Source organism: Callorhinus ursinus, unplaced genomic scaffold, assembly GCF_003265705.2.
Source record: "Callorhinus ursinus isolate GAN/ISIS: 27379988/994484 unplaced genomic scaffold, GSC_fseal_2.0 scaffold41, whole genome shotgun sequence".
Lineage (NCBI taxonomy): Eukaryota > Metazoa > Chordata > Mammalia > Carnivora > Otariidae > Callorhinus > Callorhinus ursinus.
This window is the reverse complement of record NW_027397103.1, coordinates 11362864-11383891: the sequence shown is the minus strand read 5'-3', so window position 1 is coordinate 11383891 and position 21028 is coordinate 11362864. Positions and strand designations below refer to the sequence as shown.

At 46.6% G+C, this 21028-nt stretch overlaps 2 protein-coding genes across 5 annotated transcripts; one reads left to right on the top strand and one right to left on the bottom strand.

Annotated features, from left to right (window-relative positions):
* The first annotated feature begins 51 nt into the window (after positions 1–51).
* DIABLO (diablo IAP-binding mitochondrial protein) lies at positions 52–17045 on the top strand. Of its 2 annotated transcripts, none has more exons than XM_025889819.2 (6): positions 52–205; positions 1052–1178; positions 5435–5566; positions 6290–6400; positions 6555–6651; positions 16283–17045. In XM_025889819.2, the coding sequence occupies exons 1-6, from the start codon at positions 105–107 to the stop codon at positions 16477–16479; spliced, it is 765 nt and encodes a 254-aa protein (XP_025745604.1). In that variant the 5' UTR covers positions 52–104; the 3' UTR covers positions 16480–17045. The 2 variants fall into 2 exon arrangements, with proteins under 2 accessions (XP_025745604.1, XP_025745605.1); XM_025889820.2 differs by lacking the exon at positions 52–205 and adding an exon at positions 221–967.
* Positions 17046–17236: 191 nt separating this feature from the next.
* On the bottom strand, positions 17237–20958 carry B3GNT4 (UDP-GlcNAc:betaGal beta-1,3-N-acetylglucosaminyltransferase 4). 3 transcript variants are annotated; one of them, XM_025889720.2, is made up of 2 exons: positions 20850–20958; positions 17237–18537 (listed from the first exon to the last, which is right to left on the bottom strand). In XM_025889720.2, the coding sequence occupies exon 2, from the start codon at positions 18527–18529 to the stop codon at positions 17456–17458; it is 1074 nt and encodes a 357-aa protein (XP_025745505.1). In that variant the 5' UTR covers positions 18530–18537; positions 20850–20958; the 3' UTR covers positions 17237–17455. The 3 variants fall into 3 exon arrangements, with proteins under 3 accessions (XP_025745505.1, XP_073737318.1, XP_073737319.1); XM_073881217.1 differs by lacking the exon at positions 20850–20958 and adding an exon at positions 19457–20207; XM_073881218.1 differs by lacking the exon at positions 20850–20958 and adding an exon at positions 18672–18715.
* Positions 20959–21028: the final 70 nt, after the last annotated feature.

The window sequence follows — 21028 nt, the reverse complement described above, 5'->3', positions numbered from 1 at the left end:
CGCCCCCTCCCTCCCTCCCGTCCAATCCCGACTGCTTCTTCGGGCTGGGGTGTGGTCATGGGGCCAGGCCCGCTCAAGAAGAGGCCGCGCCCCGTTCTCCGCTCATGAAGTGGCGTCACTTCCGGCGTGTGCGTCTGGCGGCTGGCCGGCGCAGGATGGCGGCTCTGAGGAGCTGGCTGTCGCGGAGCGTAGCCTCCCTGTTCAGGTACCGCTGCGGTCGGGTACGAGGGCAGCACCGCAAGGGGGGAGGCGCCGCAAGTAGCGCCGTGGCCGGGACGGCAGCGCCGGCGTAGCCGGCGCTCGTTTCGCTCCTCGGCCGAGCAGGCCGCGGCGTCCCGCCCCTCTCAGGTCCGAGGACGTCCCGGCTCTGCCTCCCGCCTCCCGCGGCCAAACCGGGGTTTTATTTCTCTCTGACGGTTTTTCCATTATTCCACCGGCTGAACGCCAGTCCTCCTCCCTCCCCAAGCTCGGGCTGGCTTCCTGCGGCGCCTCGGCCTGCCCGCGAGTTCCCGTTGGCCCATCGCCGTCACTGGAAGGAGATGGGGGAGCGGCCCGGGCGAGCGGCGGGTTATGAGAGGAAGTTTTCCCTGCGGGCAGGAGAGGAGCTGGTCGGTCCCCGCGCGGCCCTGCTGGCTGCGGGTTCCGGGTGTGACGTAGTGGGGACCATCGGGGACACCTGGCAACCTCGGCCGCAGGTCCGGAGCTAAATGCTGCGTGCAGCAGTGTTTATTTTGGCCGAAGGTTTTTAAAAAGCTTTGAGACTGCCTTTTAAACTTCCACACCTGTTACCGATGAAACTTCGAAATCACTGGGCGCGCATCCCTGCGCGGCCGAGGTTCCCGAGAGTTGGGTAGCGGTTGCCCCTTCCAGCGAGTCCGAGGCTTTCCAGTCCGACACGCTCTCCCCCGAGCCCTGTCACCTGGAAGGCCGACCCAGCATCTTCGTGTAGGCTCCTGCGTGGCCAAGTGTGAGTTTCTAACCCCTGCCAACAAATTGAAGAGACTTACAGATTGGTAGTCACCGCCTTCCTAAATTTGACTTGTGTTTCTAGGTACAGGCAGTGTGTTCCTGTCGTGGCTAACTTTAAGAAGCGCTGCTTCTCAGACTTGATAAGACCATGGCACAGAACTGTGGCAGTTGGATTTGGTGTGACCCTGTGTGCAGTTCCTATCGCACAGGTAAAAATCCCGTAGTGTCGGTGGGTGTTTGTTAGTGTACAGTGCCCTCCTGAAGTCGCAGCTGGGCAGTGAACCCTCAGCTCTTCGTGTTACCCAGTGCTCCCCCACCCACGCGATGGTTTACTTTCTCCTATACCAGCATCATCTTTTCATAGCTGAGCAAATATATTAATATTCCCATTTTTAATTGTCCCATTTGGTAGGAACAGTATGTCAAGGTGGTCAAATTGCATAAAGAGGGAGGAGAATAAGATGAGGATATTACAATCTGTCAGCAGAATAGTCTTTCATTCAACAAAAATTTATTGAGTAACTTTAATGTGCCACATGTTGGAAATGTAAGAACAAAACAGAATTCCTGCTCTCATAAAACTTGCATTCTGGGGTGGGGGCGCCTGGGTGGCTCAGTCCGGTTAAGAGTCCAACTCTTATATGTTTTGTTTTTAACGATTTTATTTTAGAGAGCAGGGGCGGGGTGGGGGTGTGAGGAGCAGAGGGAGAGGGACAAGCAGACTCTGCACTAAGCCCAGAGCCCTACCCCAGGCTCGATCCCACAACCCAGAGATCATGAACTGAGCTGAAATCAAGAGTCAGCAGCTCAACCTACTGAGACACCCAGGTGCGCCAAGCGTCTGACCGTTGGTTTAGGCTCAGGTCATGATCTTAGGGTTGTGAGATCGGGCTGCATTGGCCCGGCATGGGGCTCCACCCTGGGCATGGAGCCTGCTTAAGATTCTCCCTCTCCCTCTGCCCCTCCCCCCATCTCTCTCGCTCTCGCTCAAAAAAAAAAAAAAAAAACACCCACATTCTAGGGAAAAGAAAGGGGAGAAAATAAATATAAAATGCTACCTGATGAGTGCTATGTAGGAAGCAAATAGGGTAAGAATATAGGGGGACTGGGAGGGAGTTGTTTTATTTTAGATAGGAGAGTTTGGTCCAGGAGGGCTACTCTGATAAGGTGATATTTAAGTTGTGATCAGAATGATCTGAAAGAATGAGCCATGGTAATATCTTGGAGAAGAGTTTGCCAGGCAGAAGGAACTCTTGAGTGCAAAGACCTAGAAGCAGGTGTGTGTACCTGATATGTTTGATGAACAGCAAAAAGGTTAATGTGGCTGGAGTGGAATGAGAAAGAGAGCGTAATAGACAAAACCAGAAAATTAGCTGAGACTCACATTGTCTTGTCCTTTTGAGCCATTGTAAGGCTTTGAATTTTATTCTGAAAAGGAAGCCACAGAGGAATTTAACACAGGCTGTTACCATCTCACATAAGGTTTTAAAGGTTGCTGTGTGGACCTAGGAAGACCAATGGGAGATTGTTGCTCTAGTCCAGGCTTGGAGTAGGCGGGCAACAGTGTAGGTGGGGAGAAGTGGACCAAATGTGGTCAGCACGAGTTGCTGATGGATTGAATGTGGAGTATATTCCAGGGTTTTTGAAAAAGCCTAAGCGCCTGAAAGAATGGAGTTACCATTTATTGGAGTGGAGGGGAAGTATGTTTGGGGAGGATGAAATCAAGAGTTAAGTTTTGGAAATGACAGTCTAAAATGTCTAGTAGACATCTAGGTGGAGTTACCACGTAGGTGATATGAAAGTGGTACCTTATTAAAAAGATCACTGGTTATATGCTTTCTGCGAAAGAACTCAATAGGAAATTAGCAAACCCCATTTCGGCAGAATATTTCTGATACTTATATGTGTGTTTATCACAACAAGATCAATTCCACGGGCGCCTGGGTGGCTCAGTTGGTTAAGCGTCTGCCTTCAGCTCAGGTCATGATCTCAGGGTCATGATCTAAGGGTCCTGGGATCAGCCCCACATCGGGCTATCTGCTCAGTGGGGAGCCTGCTTCTCCCTCTGTTCCTCCCCTCCCCACTTGTGTTCTCTCTCTCTTAAATAAATAAATCTTAAATGGAATTGATCTTTTAATCACAAATCTTTTCAGCATTTTCTGAGGCTTTCTCATGAGCCTGCCTCTTTTTGTTCCTCACACCAAACCTCATCTCTGCTTGTTCATAGAATTGTTAATCCTAAAACCCTTACTTGAGCACCAGGCCATTTTCTGCCACAATTAGGATAGCCTTTCTTCTTTCCTTCAAAAGAAGTTTTTGGGTTTGTCCTTTCTCAGTTCATACACTTTTCTTAAGCCCCAGTTAACCTCAGTTCTGGGCCACATGACAAGAGCCTCAGGTCATTATCCTGTAGGAATGGCCATTTCACTTCTGTTCTTCAGAACCTGCAGCGGCTCTCCATTGTGTGTTGCAGAACTAAAACCCAGCCAACTCTCCCCGTACTCCAGTCTCCTTGTTCTCTTACCTCCCTTGTGCTATCTATCTGTTGGAACCAGGCCAGATCCCTGAATGTCCCCTGCATGCAACAGATGTATCTTTTCCTCATTATTTCTTCATCCCCAGGCTGCCTGACAGCTCTCTTCCCAGCTGTCTTCAGGCCCAGTCCCACCTCTTTTTAAAGCCTTGCAGAGTTTCTGGCCAACAGTGATCTCCCTCTTTCTGACCACTTGTGTTGTATTTTGATATTTGATGATTACACTCTCCTGAGTCAGCAGAGCATAATGGAAAGGGTACAAAAGTTGACGAAGATGTGGTTTAAGGTCAAATATGTGACTTTTTGGGAGAGAATGTAATTATTCTGGGTTTCCATCTCCTCATCTGTAAAAAAGAAGTGATAATACCTGGCCTGTCATGAGGAACAAGTGAAACGCACTGTAAAATGCATTATGGGTGGATCAGTCGGTTAAGTGTCCGACTCTTGGTTTTGGCTCGGGTTGTGATCTCAAGGTTGTGAGATCAAGCCCTGTGTTGAGATTAAAATAAAATGCATTATGAAGACATAAGTTAGAATATATCAGAATTAGCTTCCAATGAGCAGAAATAATATTCTTTTCAGTCTTCCTGTACCTTCAGTGCAAGGTATGTAATGAATACTTATTTGAATGGAAGATAAATATGGTAAGTAAAATTCTGGATTTGTTCATGTGTCAAAGATTTCTTGACTGCTACTTTCAGTAAGTGATTCTGTGGGTTTATACTCTAGCAAAAACAAGACTGCATATGATTAGAGGAATTGGTTTCTTTGTTCTGATACAATAAATGCTCTGCTGAGGAAGGAAAAGGCAGAGTCAGGGATGACCTGAAAGTAGAGCATTCCTGTAAAACCTTTCATAATTCAGCATAAAGTGAAGAATATCTTTCCAAAAGTTCATGTTATGCCACTTTGCTTTTTACAAAAGACATTTAGTACAGTAAAGGCTTTTTTTTTCTTTGTAAACTTGAAAATCCTCTCCGGACTTCTTTTGGTTATTGAAATCAGGTACTAAATACAGTCAGGTACCTTAAAAGCAAAGAGACATAGCGCAAACTTTTAGAAAGCAGGGAATACTTGAATTTAGTTAAGGCAGCCACATTTCCTTAACTCTTGAGATAGTTACATTGGCTTTTTTTTTTTTTAACATAATAGCTGAGGTCAGAGTGAAGTGTCCCCAACCCCTACCCAAGACTGTACTGTTCATTCTGCTCGGAATTGCTCTCCGCCATCCACCCATTTACTTTCTTAGACTCAGCTTATCCCTTATCAACTCTGTGAAGTCTTTTTAAGCTATTTTCATTCAACATAAAAGTGATTGTTTTCTCATGCATGTCCCTGCTTGTAGCTTATACAGACTTCTGGGTGCCTGGGTGGCTCAGTTTAGTGTCTTCCTTCGGCTCAGGAAATGATCTCAGGGTCCAGGGATCAAGCCCTGCATCAGGCTCCATGCTCAGCAGGGGGTCTGTCTCTCCCTGGTGCGTGCGCACTCTCTCCAAATAAATCTTTAAAAAAAAAAAAGACACTTATACAGACTTCTGCCACCATGGTACTTGATTGCATTAATTTTTCAAGTTCCCTGTTAGCCCCAGCTCCTCCCCTTCCCCATCTGAAATCTTTGAGGACAGAGAATAGATCTTACATATCTTCATATCCCAAGTATCTAGCCTGTGGTAATGAATCATAATTTCATCGAATTTGTTATAATTACTAGACTTTTATTTCATATAAAGAAATGCTTGGCTATTTGGAACATAGCATAAAGAATAAAAGTAGATAGAAAGCATACTTTGGAATTATTTCCATATATTGTCTTTAATAGCCAAAACAAAGCTTAAAAAGAAAACAAGCAGTTGCAGTGTGAGAAGTGTTTTTCACTTGTTTCTTCAGCTGGTTCAAGCTTTAGAAGTTGAGTGAAATGTTTATGTCTTTCAGAAATTGGAGCCTCATTCTCTTAGTAATGATGCATTAATGAGGAGGGCTGTGTCTTTGGTAACAGATAGCACCTCCACCTTTCTCTCTCAGACCACATATGCATTGATTGAAGCAATCACTGAATATACTAAGGTAAGTGTCTTCTTGTTAAGTCTTGATCTTCTAAACCAGGGGTTAGCAAACTGTGGCTTGTAAACCAGATCTACTGTGATGCCTGTTTTTGGAGTTTTAATGGAGCGTAGCCAGGCTCATTTGTCTATATGTTGTCTAAGACTGCTTTTGTGAGTTGAATAGTTGTAACAGAGACTATAGGGCCCATAAAGCCTAAAATATTTACTCTGGACCTTTACAAAAGTTGGCTGAGCCTTTGACCTAAATCAGTGATTTTTAGATCTTTAAATACAGCAGCCCAGTAAAGACAAGAAAGCCAAGCTGATTGAGTTCAGTTATGGGTAAAGGGGTCTAGAGTCTACCACTCACAGCACCAGGGATTTCGCTGTGGAGACAGTTTGAAAACCACTTACCTGAGGTAGTAGAGAGGTATCTGGAGAATCCAAATCATTTATAGGTTTATTGTACCTTCATTTTTCAGCAGCTTTTTCCCTCCGCCTTCTGAGTTTTCCCTCTACATTGTATTCTCTATGTCTGAATTGCTAACAAGCTTTTATAAACACAGAATTTGACAAGTGGAAATACTTATGTCCTGGAATAATGCCTCTACCTCCTACAGTCATGCAGTTTCAGTGAGGTGGAAGGACTGAATAGTTTGCTGTAATGGGACTCTTTCCTTGGGGTATAAATCTCACAAATCCTAATATGCCTCACTTATTTTACTCATTTATTCTATATTTGTAGGCCGTTTATACCTTAATTTCTTTGTACCGACAATATACAAGTTTACTTGGGAAAATGAATTCACAGGAGGAAGATGAAGTGTGGCAGGTGATCATAGGAGCCAGAGTTGAGGTAAACAAAATGTTAATAGACGTTTCTGTATTAGTGCGCCTACCTCGTTGTGGTGTCTTATAGTAACTGTTCTCTAAATCTGTTTTGAATAAGCCCATGTTAATGTGCTTATTAACCTCTTCATGTTGGCTCAAGTGCTGTGTTTAATTTACAGATGACTTCAAAACAACAAGAATACCTGAAGTTGGAAACCACTTGGCTGACTGCACTTGGTCTTTCAGAGATGGCGGCAGAAGCTGCATACCAAACTGGTAGGTTCAAATTGTCACTCCCTAGGTGCCATCTGAGTTTTCATCTGGCTGTAAAATGAGGGATTTACATTAGTCTAAGGCCCATGTGGCTCTAACTTTGTGAGAAAATGTCCCCATTTCCACTAGCTAGGGAGTCCATATTCTAGAAAACGACACAGCTATTGCCAATTAGAATAATTGCATCTAAATCATCTTTAAGCATTTTATTCTTTTTATAACCCCATATTTATTGATAACTGGTCATACAGTGGCAGAGTTGGAGGAGACTGAAGACCACTAATCTGTATGAACCTTACTGTGTAGATGGAGAAACGGAGACCTGGAATCCTAGTCAGTGGCAAATCCAGGACAAATAATAGCTACCATTTATTTAGTACTGGTCTGTTTCACACTTGCAGTAAGTATTTTATAGGATTTTTAATTTAAGGAACTGTGAGGATTAGTATCCCCATGTTACAAATGAAGAAAATGGGGACCAAAGGGTTAAGAAATGCACTGAGATACTGGGTACAGTAAGATTCAGCGCAATGCTAAGCCTCTGCACCTTTGTATCCCAATATAGAAAATGCAGTTATTCATTCACCAGGATGTTTTCTGAACCTCTCAATCCACCCAGTGGGCTTGAGCTGAAGGTTTTTAACTAAATATATTTTGAAGAAAACTAGTTTATTCTTACCTGAACTGGTCTCAAACTGGGTAGCTCATAGAAATTTTTGTTTTCTGACTCTAAGATAACAAACTAGGGGCTCTAGTACCAAATCTTAAAAAGGATATAATTAATATATATTTTTAGAAGTTAAAAAAAAAAATCTTAACTAAAGGAATCCGAGATCCTAGAAGCACAAGTGGAATGAAGAGTGAAACATTAGAAACGTGAAAGCATTATAGCAGTGCCACACCAGAGGTGGGAGCAGAGTTTCTAGGTACAGTGAACAGGAAGGTTTGCTGAGGCATTCCAGTGTGAACATTCCCAGGCAGCCTTAGATTGAGCTGGAGAAAAGGGAAAGTAAAGTGTAAGCATCATCTGGGAAAAAAGACATTTTTACAAAACTGATTAAAAGGGCTCAATAGGGCACCTGGGTGGCTCAGTTGGTAAGCGACTGCCTTCGGCTCAGGTCATGATCCTGGAGTCCCAGGATCGAGTCCCACATCGGGCTCCCTACTCAGCAGGGAGTCTGCTTCTCCCTCTGACCCTCTTCCCTCTCGTGCTCTCTCTCATTCTCTCTCAAATAAATAAATAAAATCTTTAAAAAAAATAAAAAGGGCTCAATATAAAATATACAATTTTTATATACTTCCTTTATGTACTTCCTTTGTAATACTTAAACTATAAGAAGATTTACCTACAAAGGAAGTATAATCAGATATGGCTTCTGATCAACAACTCTAGATGCAAAGTGACAAATCAATAACCTAGAATTTTATATCCACCCAAATATCATTTTAGACATAAAAATACTCGGTTTACCAACCACATATGCTTTCTGAAGAAACTACTTTGTGAAGAAAAAAATTAGGAACAGATGTAAGAATGAACAAAATTCAGTAAAACTTAAATTTTTTTAAATCCGTTTGGGGAAGAAGTGAAAGCATGCCAGTAGTTTTGAGAAGAGATAGACATCAGCTCAACATTAGACCTTGCTAAACAAAACTTGATAAATGATTTTAAGACAGGGAAGTTTTAAATTTTTATTTTAAGATTTTATTTATTTGAGAGAGAGCAGGAATGCAAGCAGGGGGAGTTGGAGAGGGAGAAGCAGGCTTCCCACAGAGCAGGGAGCCCGATGCAGGGCTCTATCCCAGGACCCTGGGATCATGACCTGAGCCAAAGGCAGACGCCCAACGACTGAGCCACGCAGATGCCCTGACAGGGAAGTTTTAAAAGAAAAAGAGGAACAAGTTCCAACATGAGTCATCACAATAACTATGAATATGTTCAAAAAAAATAATCACAGCTAGGGGTGCCTCAGTGGCTCAGTTGGTTAAGCATCTGCCTTCAGCTCAGGTCATGATCCGAGCATCCTGGGATCAAGCCCCACATCGGGCTTCCTGCTCAGTGGAGAGCCTGCTTCTTCTCCCTCTGCTGCTCCCCAGCTTGTGCTCTTTCTCTGGCAAATAAATAAAATTTAAAAAAAAAGTTATAAAAAGCTAAACCAAACCATTATTAAAAGAAAGCTACCCCAAAAAGCTGGCAGAACAATGTCAGAATAAGGATTCAAAACTAAAAGAACATTAAGACAATTGAGAAGATATTCAGAGTAATGGTCATAAAGAGATATTGGACTTCAGAAAAAAGTGGATGAACTCAGAATTTCAACAAAGAGAAAATACAAAATAAAGGGTGCCTGTGTGGCACAGGTTAAGCGTCCCACTCTTGGTTTCAGCTCAGGTGGTGATCTCAGGGTCGTGAGATCGAGCCCCACACTCAGCACAGAGTCTGCTTGAGATTCTGTCCCCCTCCCGCCCCTCCTGCTCTTGCTTTCTCTAAAACAAAGAACAACAACAACAAAAAAACCACCAGAGGTGAAGAATTCAACTGAAATAAAAAAAATGCACTAGAATGAATCAACAGCAGATTAGAAGATGCAGAAGAATGGGTCAGCAACCTGGAAGACAGCATGATGGAAAACAAGCTGAAGGGCAAAAATAAAAAATGAAAACAGGTTAAGGATACTCGGTGACATCAAGTATAACAACATTTGCATTATAGGGATCCCAGAAGAAAAGAGCTAGAAGGGGGCAGAAAACTTTCCTAATCCGGGAAAGGAAACAGACATCCAGGTCCAGGAAGCAGATAGCTCTTAACAGGATGAGATCCACACCAAGACACAATTTTTACAAAAAGTAATGATAAACCGAATCTTAGAAACAGCAAAACAGTTACATGCAAGAGATTCCCCGTAAGGGGTATTTGATAGCTGGTTTTTCAGCACAAACTTTGTAGGCCAAAAGGAAGTGGCATAATATGTTCAAAGTGCTAAAAGGAAAAAACCTACAACCAAGAATACCCAGCAAGGTTATCATTCAAAATATAAGGAGAGGTAGTTTCCCAAACAAAAGTTAAAGGAGTTCATCACCACTCAGGAAATGTTAAAATTCTGAAAGGAAAAAATTTCACAAGTAAAAGCAAATGTATTTGGTAAAAATATTATTCACTTAGAAAGCCAGTATGGTGGTTAAACCACAAAAGTAGTAAAAATCTATTATATCTACAAAAATTAGTCAAGGAATACACAAAGAGATGTAAAATATGACATACATAAAACATGGGGAGTAAAAATGTGCTTTTAGAATGTGTTCAAACTTAAGCAACGAACTTAATATAGACTACTATGCACATAAGATGTTATATATGAACCTAGTAGTAACCACAAATCAAAAATATATAATAGATACACAAAAAATAAACATTAAAGAAAGCCATCAAACTTGGAAGGGAAAAGAACAAAAGATGAAAGGAACAGAACTATAGAAACAGCCAGAAAACAATTAACAAAATGGCAGTAAGTACATACTTATCAGTAATTCCTTTAAATGTAAATGGGCTAAGTGTTCCAATCAAAAGACATAGAGTGACTGAATGGGTAAGAAAAACAAGACCCATCTATAAGCTGCCTGCAGGAGACTCACTTCAGACTTAAAGACACATATAGACTGAAAGTGAAGGGATGGAAAAAAAAAAAAAATACACCATGCAAATATAAGCGAGACCGGTGGGGAGGTGGGGGGAACCAAGGTAGTGATACTTCTGTCAGACAAGTAGACTAAGACTGTGTGGGGCACCTGGTTGGCTCAGTCAGTTGAGCATCTGCCTCTTGATTTTGGCTAATATGATCTCAGGGTCATGAGATCAAGCCCCATATAGGCTCCACACTAGGCATGGAGCCTGCTTAAGACTTTCTCAGGGTGCTTGGATGGCACAGTCAGTTGAGCATCTGACTGACTCTTGGTTTCAGCTCAGGTCATGATCTCAGGGTCATGAGATCGAACCCAGCGTCAGGCTCCACACTCCACTCAGAGTCTGCTTAAGATTCTCACTGCCTCACCCTCTGCCTCTCCACCCCCCACAAGCACACTCTAAAATAAATCTTTAAAAAAAATTCACTCCTTCCCTCTCCGCCTCCCCGTGTGTGCATTCTCTCCCTAACCAAAAGAAAAAAAAAAAGGAATCAATCCAAGACATAACAATTGTAAATATGCACCCAACATAGGAGCACCTATATATAGCAAATATTAACAGACATAAAGAGAGAAGTTGACAGTAATCCAATGATAGTAAAGGACTTCACCCCACTTACATCAAAGGATGGATGATCCAGACAGAAAACGAGGAAACAATGGCTTTGAACTGCACGTTAGACCAGATAGACCTACATTCACACACACAACATTCCAGCCCAAAACAGCAGAATACACATTCTTTTCAAGTGCACATGGAACATTCTTCAGAATAGATCATGTTAAGCGATAAACCAAGTCTAAGTTTAAAATTGAAATCCTATCAAGTATCTTTTCCTACCACAACAAATTGAGACAAGAAATCAATTTCAAGAAAAAAACCTGGAAAAATAAACACATGGAGGCTAAACAACATGCTACTAAACAAGTGGGCCAACCAAGAAATCAAAGAGGAAATCAAAAAATACATGGAGAAAAATGAAAACACGATGGACTGAAATCTTTGGGACATGGCAAAAGCAGTTCTGAGTTTACAGTAAAACAGGCCTACCTCAGGAAACAAAACCTTCAAAAAACCTAACCTTACACCTAAAGGAGCTAGAAAAAGAACAAACAAATCCCAAAGCTAGTAGAAGGAACAAAATGATAACGATTGGAGGAGAAATAAAGTTTTAAAAAGAGAAAAGATCAGTGAAGCCAAGGGCGCCTGGCTGGCTCTTGATCTTGGGGTTGTGAGTTCCAGCCCCAAATTGGGTGTAGAGAATTTTCAAAAAATCTTAAAAAAAAAAAAAAAGTGAAGCCAAGAGTTGGTTCTTTCAAAAGATAGAGAAATTGATAAACCTTAGCCAGACTCATCCAAAAAAAAAAAAAAAAAGTACTCAATTGGAACTGGAATAGAAGTACCAACAACACCACAGAGATACAAAGGTTTAAGAGTATGAATAATTATATGCCAACAAGCTGGACAATCTAGAAGAAATAATAAATTCCTAGAAACAGAAAATCTTCCAAAAGTGAATTAGGAATAGAAAATTTGAACAATTATTAGTAATGAGATGGAATAAAAAAAAAAAAAAGTCCAGGGCCAGATGGCTTCACCAAATTGAATTCCCCCAAACATTTAAAAAGAGACCTATTCTCAAACTACTCTGAAAGATAGAAGACAAAAGAAAATTCCCAAATTCATCCTACAAGGCTAGCATTACCCTGGCACCAAAACCAAAGACACTACAAAAAGAAGAAAACCAGGGGTGCCTGGGTGGTGCAGTTTGTTAAGCTTCCTACTCCTGGTTTCAGTTCAGGTCCTGATGTCAGAGTCACGAGATCAAGCCCCTGCATCAGGCTCGGCACTCACCAGGGAGTCTGCTTGGGATTCTCTCTCCCTTCCCCTCTGCCCCTCTGCCCCCAAGCAGCACACGTGCTCACGCTGTCTCAAGTAAATATTTAAAAGAAAACCAGAAGCCAGTACCTCTAATGAACATAGATACAAAAATCCTCAATAAGATATTAGCAAACTGGGGCGCCTGGTTGGCTCAGTTGGTTAAGCATCTGCCTTCACCTCAGGTCATGATCCCGGGGTCCTAGGATCAAGCCCCGAGTCCAGCTTCCTGCTCAGCGGGGAGCCTGCTTCTCCCTCTCCCTTGGCCTGCTGCTCTTTGTGTTTGTGCTCACGCAAGCGCACTCTGTCAAAATCTTTTTTAAAAATATTAGCAAACTGAAATCAATAATACATTAAAAAGATCATTCACCAAGAACAAATGAGATTTATTCTAGGGATGAAAGGGTGGTTCAATATTTGCAAATCAGTGTGAGCCCTCACAATAAGAGGAAGGATGAAAACCATAGGATCAATAGATGCAAAAAAAAGCCTTTGACAAAATACAACATCCATTCATGTTAAAAACTCTTAATAGAGTGTGTTTAGAGGGAACATCCCCCAACATAATAAAGGCCATATATGAAAACCCCACAGCTAACATACTCAATGTTTACAAAAAAAAAAAAAAGATTAACAAGGGGCACCTGGGTGGCTTGGTTGAGCATCCGACTCAGTTTCAGCTTGAGTCATGGTCTAGGGGTTGTGGAATCGAGCCCTCTGTTGGGTTCCTTGCTGGGCACAGTCTGCTTTGGTATTCTCTCTCTCCTTTTCCCTCTGCCCCTACCCCTGCTTGTGCACGCGCGCGCGCGCGCACACACACACACACACACACTCTAAATAAATAAATAATAAATAAATAAAAGCTTAATAAACCAACCATTTACAATTGCACCCAAAGCAATAATACACCTGAGGGCGCCTGGGTGGCTCAGTTGGTTAAGCGACTGCCTTTGGCTCAGGTCATGATCCTGGAGTCCCAGGAATTGAGTCCCACATTGGGATCCCTGCTCAGCAGGGAGTCTGCTTCTCCCTCTGACCCTCGTTCCTCTCGTGCTCCCTCTCATTCTCTCTCAAATAAACAAAATCTTTAAAAAAAAATAAAAAGCAATAATACACCTGGGAATAAATTTGTCCAAGGAGGTGAAAGACACATATAGTGAAAACTATGACATTGGTGAAAGAAATTGAAGACATCAGAGATGTAGAGACATATCATGCTCTCATGCATTGGAATAATTATTATTGTTTAAATATCCATACTCTCCCAAACAAGCTACAGATTCAATGCAACCCTATCAAAATGCCAATAGTATTTTTCACAGAACTAGAATAATCCTAAAATTCGTATGGAACCATAAAAGACTTTGAATAGCCAAAGTAATCTTGAGAAAGTAGAACAAAGCTGGAGGTATCAAAATCCCGGATTTCAAGATATACTACAAACCCATAGTAATCAAAACGATGTGGTACTGGCACAAAAAGAGACATAAATGGAATAGATAGAGAGCCCAGAAATGAACCCACACCTCTGTGGTCAATTGATCTACAACAGAGGAGGCAAGACTATACGATGGGGAAAAGACAGTCCCTTCAACAAATGGTGTTGGGAAAACTGGACAGCTACGTTCAAAAGAATGAAACTGGACCACTTACTTACACCATACGCAAAAAATAAACGGATTAAAGACCTAAGAGTGAGACCAGAAACCATAAAACTCCTAAAAGAAAGCATAGGCAATCTCACCCTTAACAACATCTATGTATGGATAGGTCTCCTCAGACAAGGGAAACAAAAGCAAAAGTAATTGGGACTACACCAAAATAAAAAACTTTAGCATAGCAAAAGCAGCTGTCAGCAGAACAAAAAGGCAAGCTAATGAATGGGAGAAGATACTTATAAATTATATATCTGATAAGGGGCTAATATCCAAAATACATATAGAACTTAACACCAAAAAACAATCCAGTTAAACAGGCAGAGGATCTGAATAGACATTTTTCCAAAGAAGACATACAGATGGCCAACAGACACATGAGAAGATGCTCAACATCAGTAATCACCAGGGAAAGGCAAATCAAAATCACGAGATTGCACCTCACACCTGTCGGAATGGCTCCTATCAAAAAGACAAGAAATAACAAGTATTGGCCAAGATGTGGAGTAAAGGGAATGCTTGTGCACTGTTAGTAGGAATGTAAATTGGTGCAGCCACTGTGGAAAACAGTATGGAGGTGCCTCAAAAAATTAAAAATAGAAATACCATATGATCCAGTAATTCCCCTACTGGGTATTTACCCAACGAAAACAAAAATATTCAAAAGATATATGCACCTGTGTTTACTGCAGCATTATTTACAGTAGCCAAGATATGGAAGCAACCCAGTGTCCATCGGTAGATGAGTGGTAAAGAAATGAATGATGTATGTATGTGAAATAAAAGGTGTAAGAAGATTTAAAGAAATAGGGGCACCTGGGTGGCTCAGTCGATTCAGCGTCCGACTCTTGATTTCTGCTCAGGCCATGATTTCAGGGTTGTGAGATGGAGCTCCACGTTGGGCTCTGTGCTCAGTGGGGAGTCTGGTTGGGATTCTCTTCTCTCCCAATGCCCCTTCCCCACTCATGCGCTTGCTCATGCTCTTTAAAATAAATAAAAATCTTTAAAAAATAATTAAAAAGGCAAAATATGTTCCCTTAAAAATTTGGCAAATATGACTTTTTAGAGGGCAAAAGTAACATCAGAAAGGGCTATTAGAGATACGGAAGGCTTTTCATTATATAAATATTACAGTCTTTATGGAAATCCCAAATTGTCCCCAAAAGTAAAGAATCCAAATAAAACCAATAACCATAAAAGTTGAAATAGTATTCAAAGATTTTGTGCCCCCAAAATGGACACTAAGTCCAACTGTTTCGTGGAGAGTCTTAGCAGATCTTCAAGAAACATAATTCCTGTTGCAGAAAGCATACCAGTGCATAGAACATGATGGCAAGCCTTCCGACTGTTGTCACTGTATAAAGTCAGCATGGGCCCTGACCGCAAACTGCACTAGGCCAGCACTGGAACAAAACTATGGTCAGCATCGCTTATATGGATGTAAGTCAAATATAGCCATTCACCCTCAAAATACAAGATACTTCAATACTGAAAAAAAAAAAAACTATCAACATAACTCACTACTTGAGATCATCTGCAGTAGAGGAGGAAAGCTACGTAATATAATGGCCATGTAATGTCACTATGTGCCCCGAAGCCGTCAGTAAAATGTAGTACCCATTTATGATGTAAATCTAAGTACAGTTATGAATAGAATTTTCCTAACATGATAAAGGTTAAGTAATTCTACTTAATAATGAACTATGAGAGGCATTCCCATCAAGGTCAGCAATAAGAGGGGTGCTTACGATTCTCCACTAACTTTTAGCATTGTACTGAAGATCCTTATTAATACAGTAAGGTTGGAAAGAACCACCCAGATCTTCTATAGATGATAAATATGTGTATCTATATGAGGACATACTAGTAGCAGGTAAACAAAATGATAGAGCCCAAAAACATTTTTAAAGAAAAAAATTGCAAAATATGTTCAATAAGTAGTATAAATTTACATAATGACACAAAAGGTAACAGTATTTCTCTGTGCATTCCATATGTACAAAAGAGGAGAAAGATGCCCTTTCAACTTCCCGCAGAGGTTATCTCTGAAGATTGGGTTGGGTGATGAAAGAGAGCTTTGACAATTCCATTGAGCTATTATTTTGTCAAAAAGAAGTGTGTTAGTTGTGTAGTTAAATTCATAAGGTGTCCGTGCTAAGAGCTGTGTAGCTATAAAGAGGATTGTGGGGGTTGTCATTCTTAATAATGAGAGCTGCCGATAGCTGGAGAAAAATGCAGACCTCAGCGTGGAGGTAGGAAGTTCTCTGCTGTGCAGAGAGGGAGGGCAGGAACAGACTAAGACGGAGGAGCTCAGACGCCAGCCACAGGGCCCCAGGCTTTCCTCGACACCCCCCCCCCGCCTGCCCCACGCATTCCGCCCCATGCAACCTTTCAGCCTCACTGTCCCATCTTTTGGCAGGAGCAGATCAGGCCTCGATAACTGCCCGGAATCACATTCAGTTGGTGAAGTCGCAGGTACAGGAAGTGCGTCAGCTGTCCCAGAAAGCAGAGACCAAGTTGGCAGAAGCACAGACGGAGGAGCTCCGTCAGAAAACACAGGAGGAAGGGGACGAGAGGGCCGAGCCGGAGCAGGAGGCCTACCTGCGTGAGGATTGAGTGCCCGGCTGCTGCCCACGTCTGCGGGCTCAGCCTGGGGAAGGCGGGGCCGGCCCAGCCTTCCCTGCACGGAGAGGACACAGCAGGTCCTGCCCTGGCCCATCAGGCCCGAGGCAGTAGTGAGCTGGGAGCGCCTGCACCCCCCCACCCCATGGACCTGGTTCTTACCCCTGGGGCACTGCACCCTGTTTAACATTTGACCCCAGTCTGCACAGCTTCCCATGCACCCATCCTTTTACCTCTCACCCAGGGCATCTCGGCAGCCTGGCCAGAGAGAGGGGTCCTTTTTTGTCATGCCCAGACAAGTTCAGTAGCTGTTTAACTTCCGTTTCCAGTCTTACATTTTCAAATATGATTTAGTCTTTGCTCCCCCCATAGGAATGTGCATTTTGGGGGGGGGAGGGGAGCCTGTTCATAAGATTTCTTTTTAAGTGTTTCTAATGCCTTCTGTGATCTAGCCCCATTGCCTGTAAGGACAGCGAAGCCTAGGAGCCAAAAGTCCATTATCCTTAAGGAACTGAAAGTAGAGCGTTTACCTGGTGCTCAATAGGACACGTTCCAACACATGCTTCTTGTTTCCTTCTTTCCTTCGAGTTTCTCTATTGTATCTGAAGGAGAATAATTTTTGTTTTGCACTTCAAAAAGAACATGTTTGTGTGTATATTCTGGGGCCCTGTGCAGCCTCTTTCCTTCACCTCCCAGACTGGCAGAGCCCCAAGGGGCTCCAGGAACTACCCCACCCCTCCACCCCCGCCCCAGCACCCGAGTTCTGGCAGCATTTGCTAAGCCAAATTTGGCTCCCATTCAACACATGCTGGGACAGGTGAAGCCAGGTTTCAGTGTTTTTAATCAGAGTGAGCAAGGTTGGGGTGGGGGTTACAAAAATGAAGTCAGCATTTCCTATAGACCATCAGGGTCAAGTGTCAAGTTCTCAATTTGTCATCATGACAGGAAAATCAACACTGGGTCTACTCACTCAACCCGCCCCTCGGAGTCGAGGCAAGGGGGCTGCTGCACATTTGAGCCCCTCATCTGTCACCAGCGCCCACATGGTCCACATCTCCGGGGGGCTGAGGCGGTGCACCAGTAGGAGCCCCCGGTACAGGCAGGGGTCTAGGGGGTCCAGGGGCCGCCGTATTCCAAATGTCTTAAAGCCAGCATGGTGCATGGGGCTCACCCCCAGCTTCCTCAGGCACATGCCCACAAAGACATCATCGATGGGGAAGAGTTCAGCCTCTTCCACGGCTGCTTGGAGGCGCTGCACGGTGGCTCTGGACATGACATATCCCCCACCCCCAGCGTAGGGTGGGTAGTGGCGGGCCCTGTACATGGACGGGGGGATGAAGTATTTGACCTTGGTGTTCCTGTTGGGCAGGGCCTGGCGGATCACGTCTCCCACCAGGAGGTCCCGGGCTGGGTCCCAGCCCTCCAGGAACTCCAGCACGTTGGGGACATGGACGAAGACATCGTCATCTCCCTTTAGCACGAAGTGGGCCTGGGGACAGGCAACTGCCACCCAGCGCTGCAAATGCAGCTCCTTGAGGGTCAGGTTGAAGAAGTCCTCCGCAAAGTCCCATTGCAGGATATCATCAAACTCGCGACTCTCGTAGGCCAGCAGCTGCGCGGGGGGCGCGGGTCCCGCCACCCCCAGGAGGAACACCAGCTTCAGCTGCCGGCCCCTGGCCCAGCCCCCGCCCCGGCCCCACGTGCTGCGGATAGCCGCACGCCGCTCCACGTGGCCAGGCTGCGACTTGATGGCCAGGAGCAGGAAGGTGTCCTCGGCACAGCCTGAGGGCTCCAGCAAGATGGAGAAGTTGCGGCAGTGGCGGTAGGTCAGGAAGAGGCGGTGCCGGCCAGGCAAGGACAGGGAGACGTTAGCCACCGTGTGGTTGGGGGCACACTGGCTGCGGCGGGGCCCCGGGGGAGCCCAGAAGGGCTGGCGGGCCGCGGAGTCCCCCGACGGCGTGGCCTCCTTCTTCAGGAAGAGCAGGCCGCTGAGCAGCAGCACAGCCAGGCTGGACGGGACCAGGCAGCCCAGCCTGCGGGACATGGCAGGGCCTGCAGGGAGAGCGCCGCGTGAGCAGGCCGCCACCCAGCCGCGAAGTTCCTGCTGGCCTGCCCTTTATTTACTTTTCTCAGCGCATCCTCTGGCTCTTTCCAGAGTCCCTGTCCCCCGGACAGGCCAAGCACACCTACGCCAGCCCTTGCCTTCTGCGGTCTTCAGAGGGCTCTCGTGAGCTTTCTCCCCCAAAGGACTTGCAGCTGCTTTGAACCCCAGGCACCATGGGGCGCCTGGCTGGCTCAGGCAGAAGAGCATGGGACTCTTGATCTCGGGTGGTGAGTTCGGGCCCCACACTGGGTGTCGAGATGACTTAAATTAACTTAATAAAAATAAAAAAACCAAAAACCTGAAGCACCACAAGCACTTTTAGCATTTCCCAGGAAACTCCAGTATCTTCTGGTGAAAATGGCACAGAGCTAGTTTAGTTTCCAGTGAAATTCATTCTAAGCACAAAACCTGACATTCAGGGCCCTTGAGTCCAAAATCAAACCATTCCCACCCCCCCCCCCAAAAGTGTGCGCTCTAATCTGTTGGTGGCAGGCCCTGTGTTAGGTCTCCCAGAGAGGACAGCCCCGGGCACTGCCCTTAGTTTGCTCCTCCTGAGACAGGCAACCACAGGACACATCCTTCACATTGGCCTCAAGTTTCTTCCCGCAGCTTCTTGGAAGGTTTCTTGGAGTCACTTAAAAGCGGGTTTTAAGAACAAACCCCTTGCACGGAAGAGCAGGAAAGCCGGAGACCTGTGCCGAGCTGCCTGCCCTGCGGCCGCGGTGGCCCATCCCTCCCCGCCACGCGGCTCTGGTTCTCTCGGCAAGCACCCCGAGGACCGAGAGAAGGCCCAGAAATGGAGGCCGGGAGACGGACCGGCCCAAGATCAAGGGCAGCAAAGCCAGGCCTCGAGCCCCTCCCCTTCACCTCAGCTGCCATGTGGTCCTTGTCCAACAGGCCTTCACTTCTACCCGGTCCGCCCGCGGTCGCCCCATCCCGGTCCCACACCGCTTCCGGCCGCCGGGGACGCGGAGGCCGCCACGACAGGCAGGGCCGCGGAGGACAGAGACCAAACAAAACCAGTCCCGACTTGAGACGGTGCTGAGAAGAAACGGAAGCAGCGTAAGGGACCGCAGCGACTGGGTTGGAGGATTCCAGCCTGTGGTGGTCCAGAAAGCGCTCCTTGATAAAGGGCATCTGAGCAAGGGCTGAACGGAGGGGCCAAACCGCAAAGACCGGGGGGGTGGGGGTGGGGGTGGGCAGGAGTGCCAGGCAGCGTCACGGAGCTCCCGGAGTCGGAGCAGGCGCGACGGCTCGGCGGCCAGGAGCGTGCTGCGGCCGGAGGATGAGGGGCAGGGGGAGCGGGCACAAAGGGAAGGGGAGCTCGGGCCTGAGAAGGCCCCGGTGAGGGGCGCGCGGCGGCCTGGGTTTACTGCAACCTCGGGACAGACCCACTGGAGGACTCGGCGGAGGCGGTGACAAATCACACTGCTTGAGAGGTTCCTCCTGCGGCGGCTTAGATGGTGGATCACGAAAGGGAAGGCGAAGCAGGAGACCAGCTAGGGAACGGCTGATTAGTCAAGCCCACGCCGCAGCTGGGACGGGCGCCGGGGCTGCGGCGCGGGCGAGCGGGAGGGCTTCCAGCTGCGGGCGGGGAGCCTGGGCCTGCGGCGCACCCCCCCCCCCCGCCTCACCCCCGGGCCAGTCCCCCCCCCCCCCCCCCCGGAAAGACTGCGGAGCCAGGCTCCCCACCGCTCACACTACTGTGAATCCGAATTCAGTACCCGCCCCGTGTAGGTCTCCATACGGCGAGCCCCCAGGAGCCCGGTTCTTAACCCCTCGTGGGCTTCAGCGAGGGCACGACCCCCCCCCCCCCGCAAGTGTGCTGCCGAGTCCCAAGGGTCTGCAATTGTTTCTGGCGGGGACAGCCGTCTCGGGTCCTGGGGGCTCGGCGACCCAACACGCTCCGGTAAGGGAAAGTGCCAAGGGCTAGTTCATTCCACGCGACAGCCTCTAACTGGCTGTTGTGGGGGCCGAAGGCCGGCGGGGTCGTCGGAGCAAAGAGCAGGGGCCCCGCGGCGGACACCCCTCCCGGTCCACGAGGCCCGGTTCCGGCCGTTCGGGCCCCGGCGGGCGAGCACAAGCCGAGGGGCAGCAGGAGGCCGCCTGGCCCCGACGGCCCACTGGGGGAGACGACCCCGCCGCCAGACCAGCGCCCTCGCGGACGCGCGGACCCTCCGGCCCGGTGAGACGCGCCTGACCCCGCAGCGGTGGCCCCAGGCGCCCCCGGGCCCGCTCAACCCGCCCCCTGCGGACCTACCTGAGTCGGGACGCGGGGCCAGCGACAGGCGAGGAGCTCGCGCGGCCGAGCCGGGACCCGGGGCTCTAGCCTCGCACCGCCCGCTCGGCTGGGGCGGGGCTCCGGGGCGCCGCGGGACCCCTCCCACACGGGGCTTCGCGCACCCGCCGCCCCGCGCCCCCTGCCGGTTCCCCGCTCCC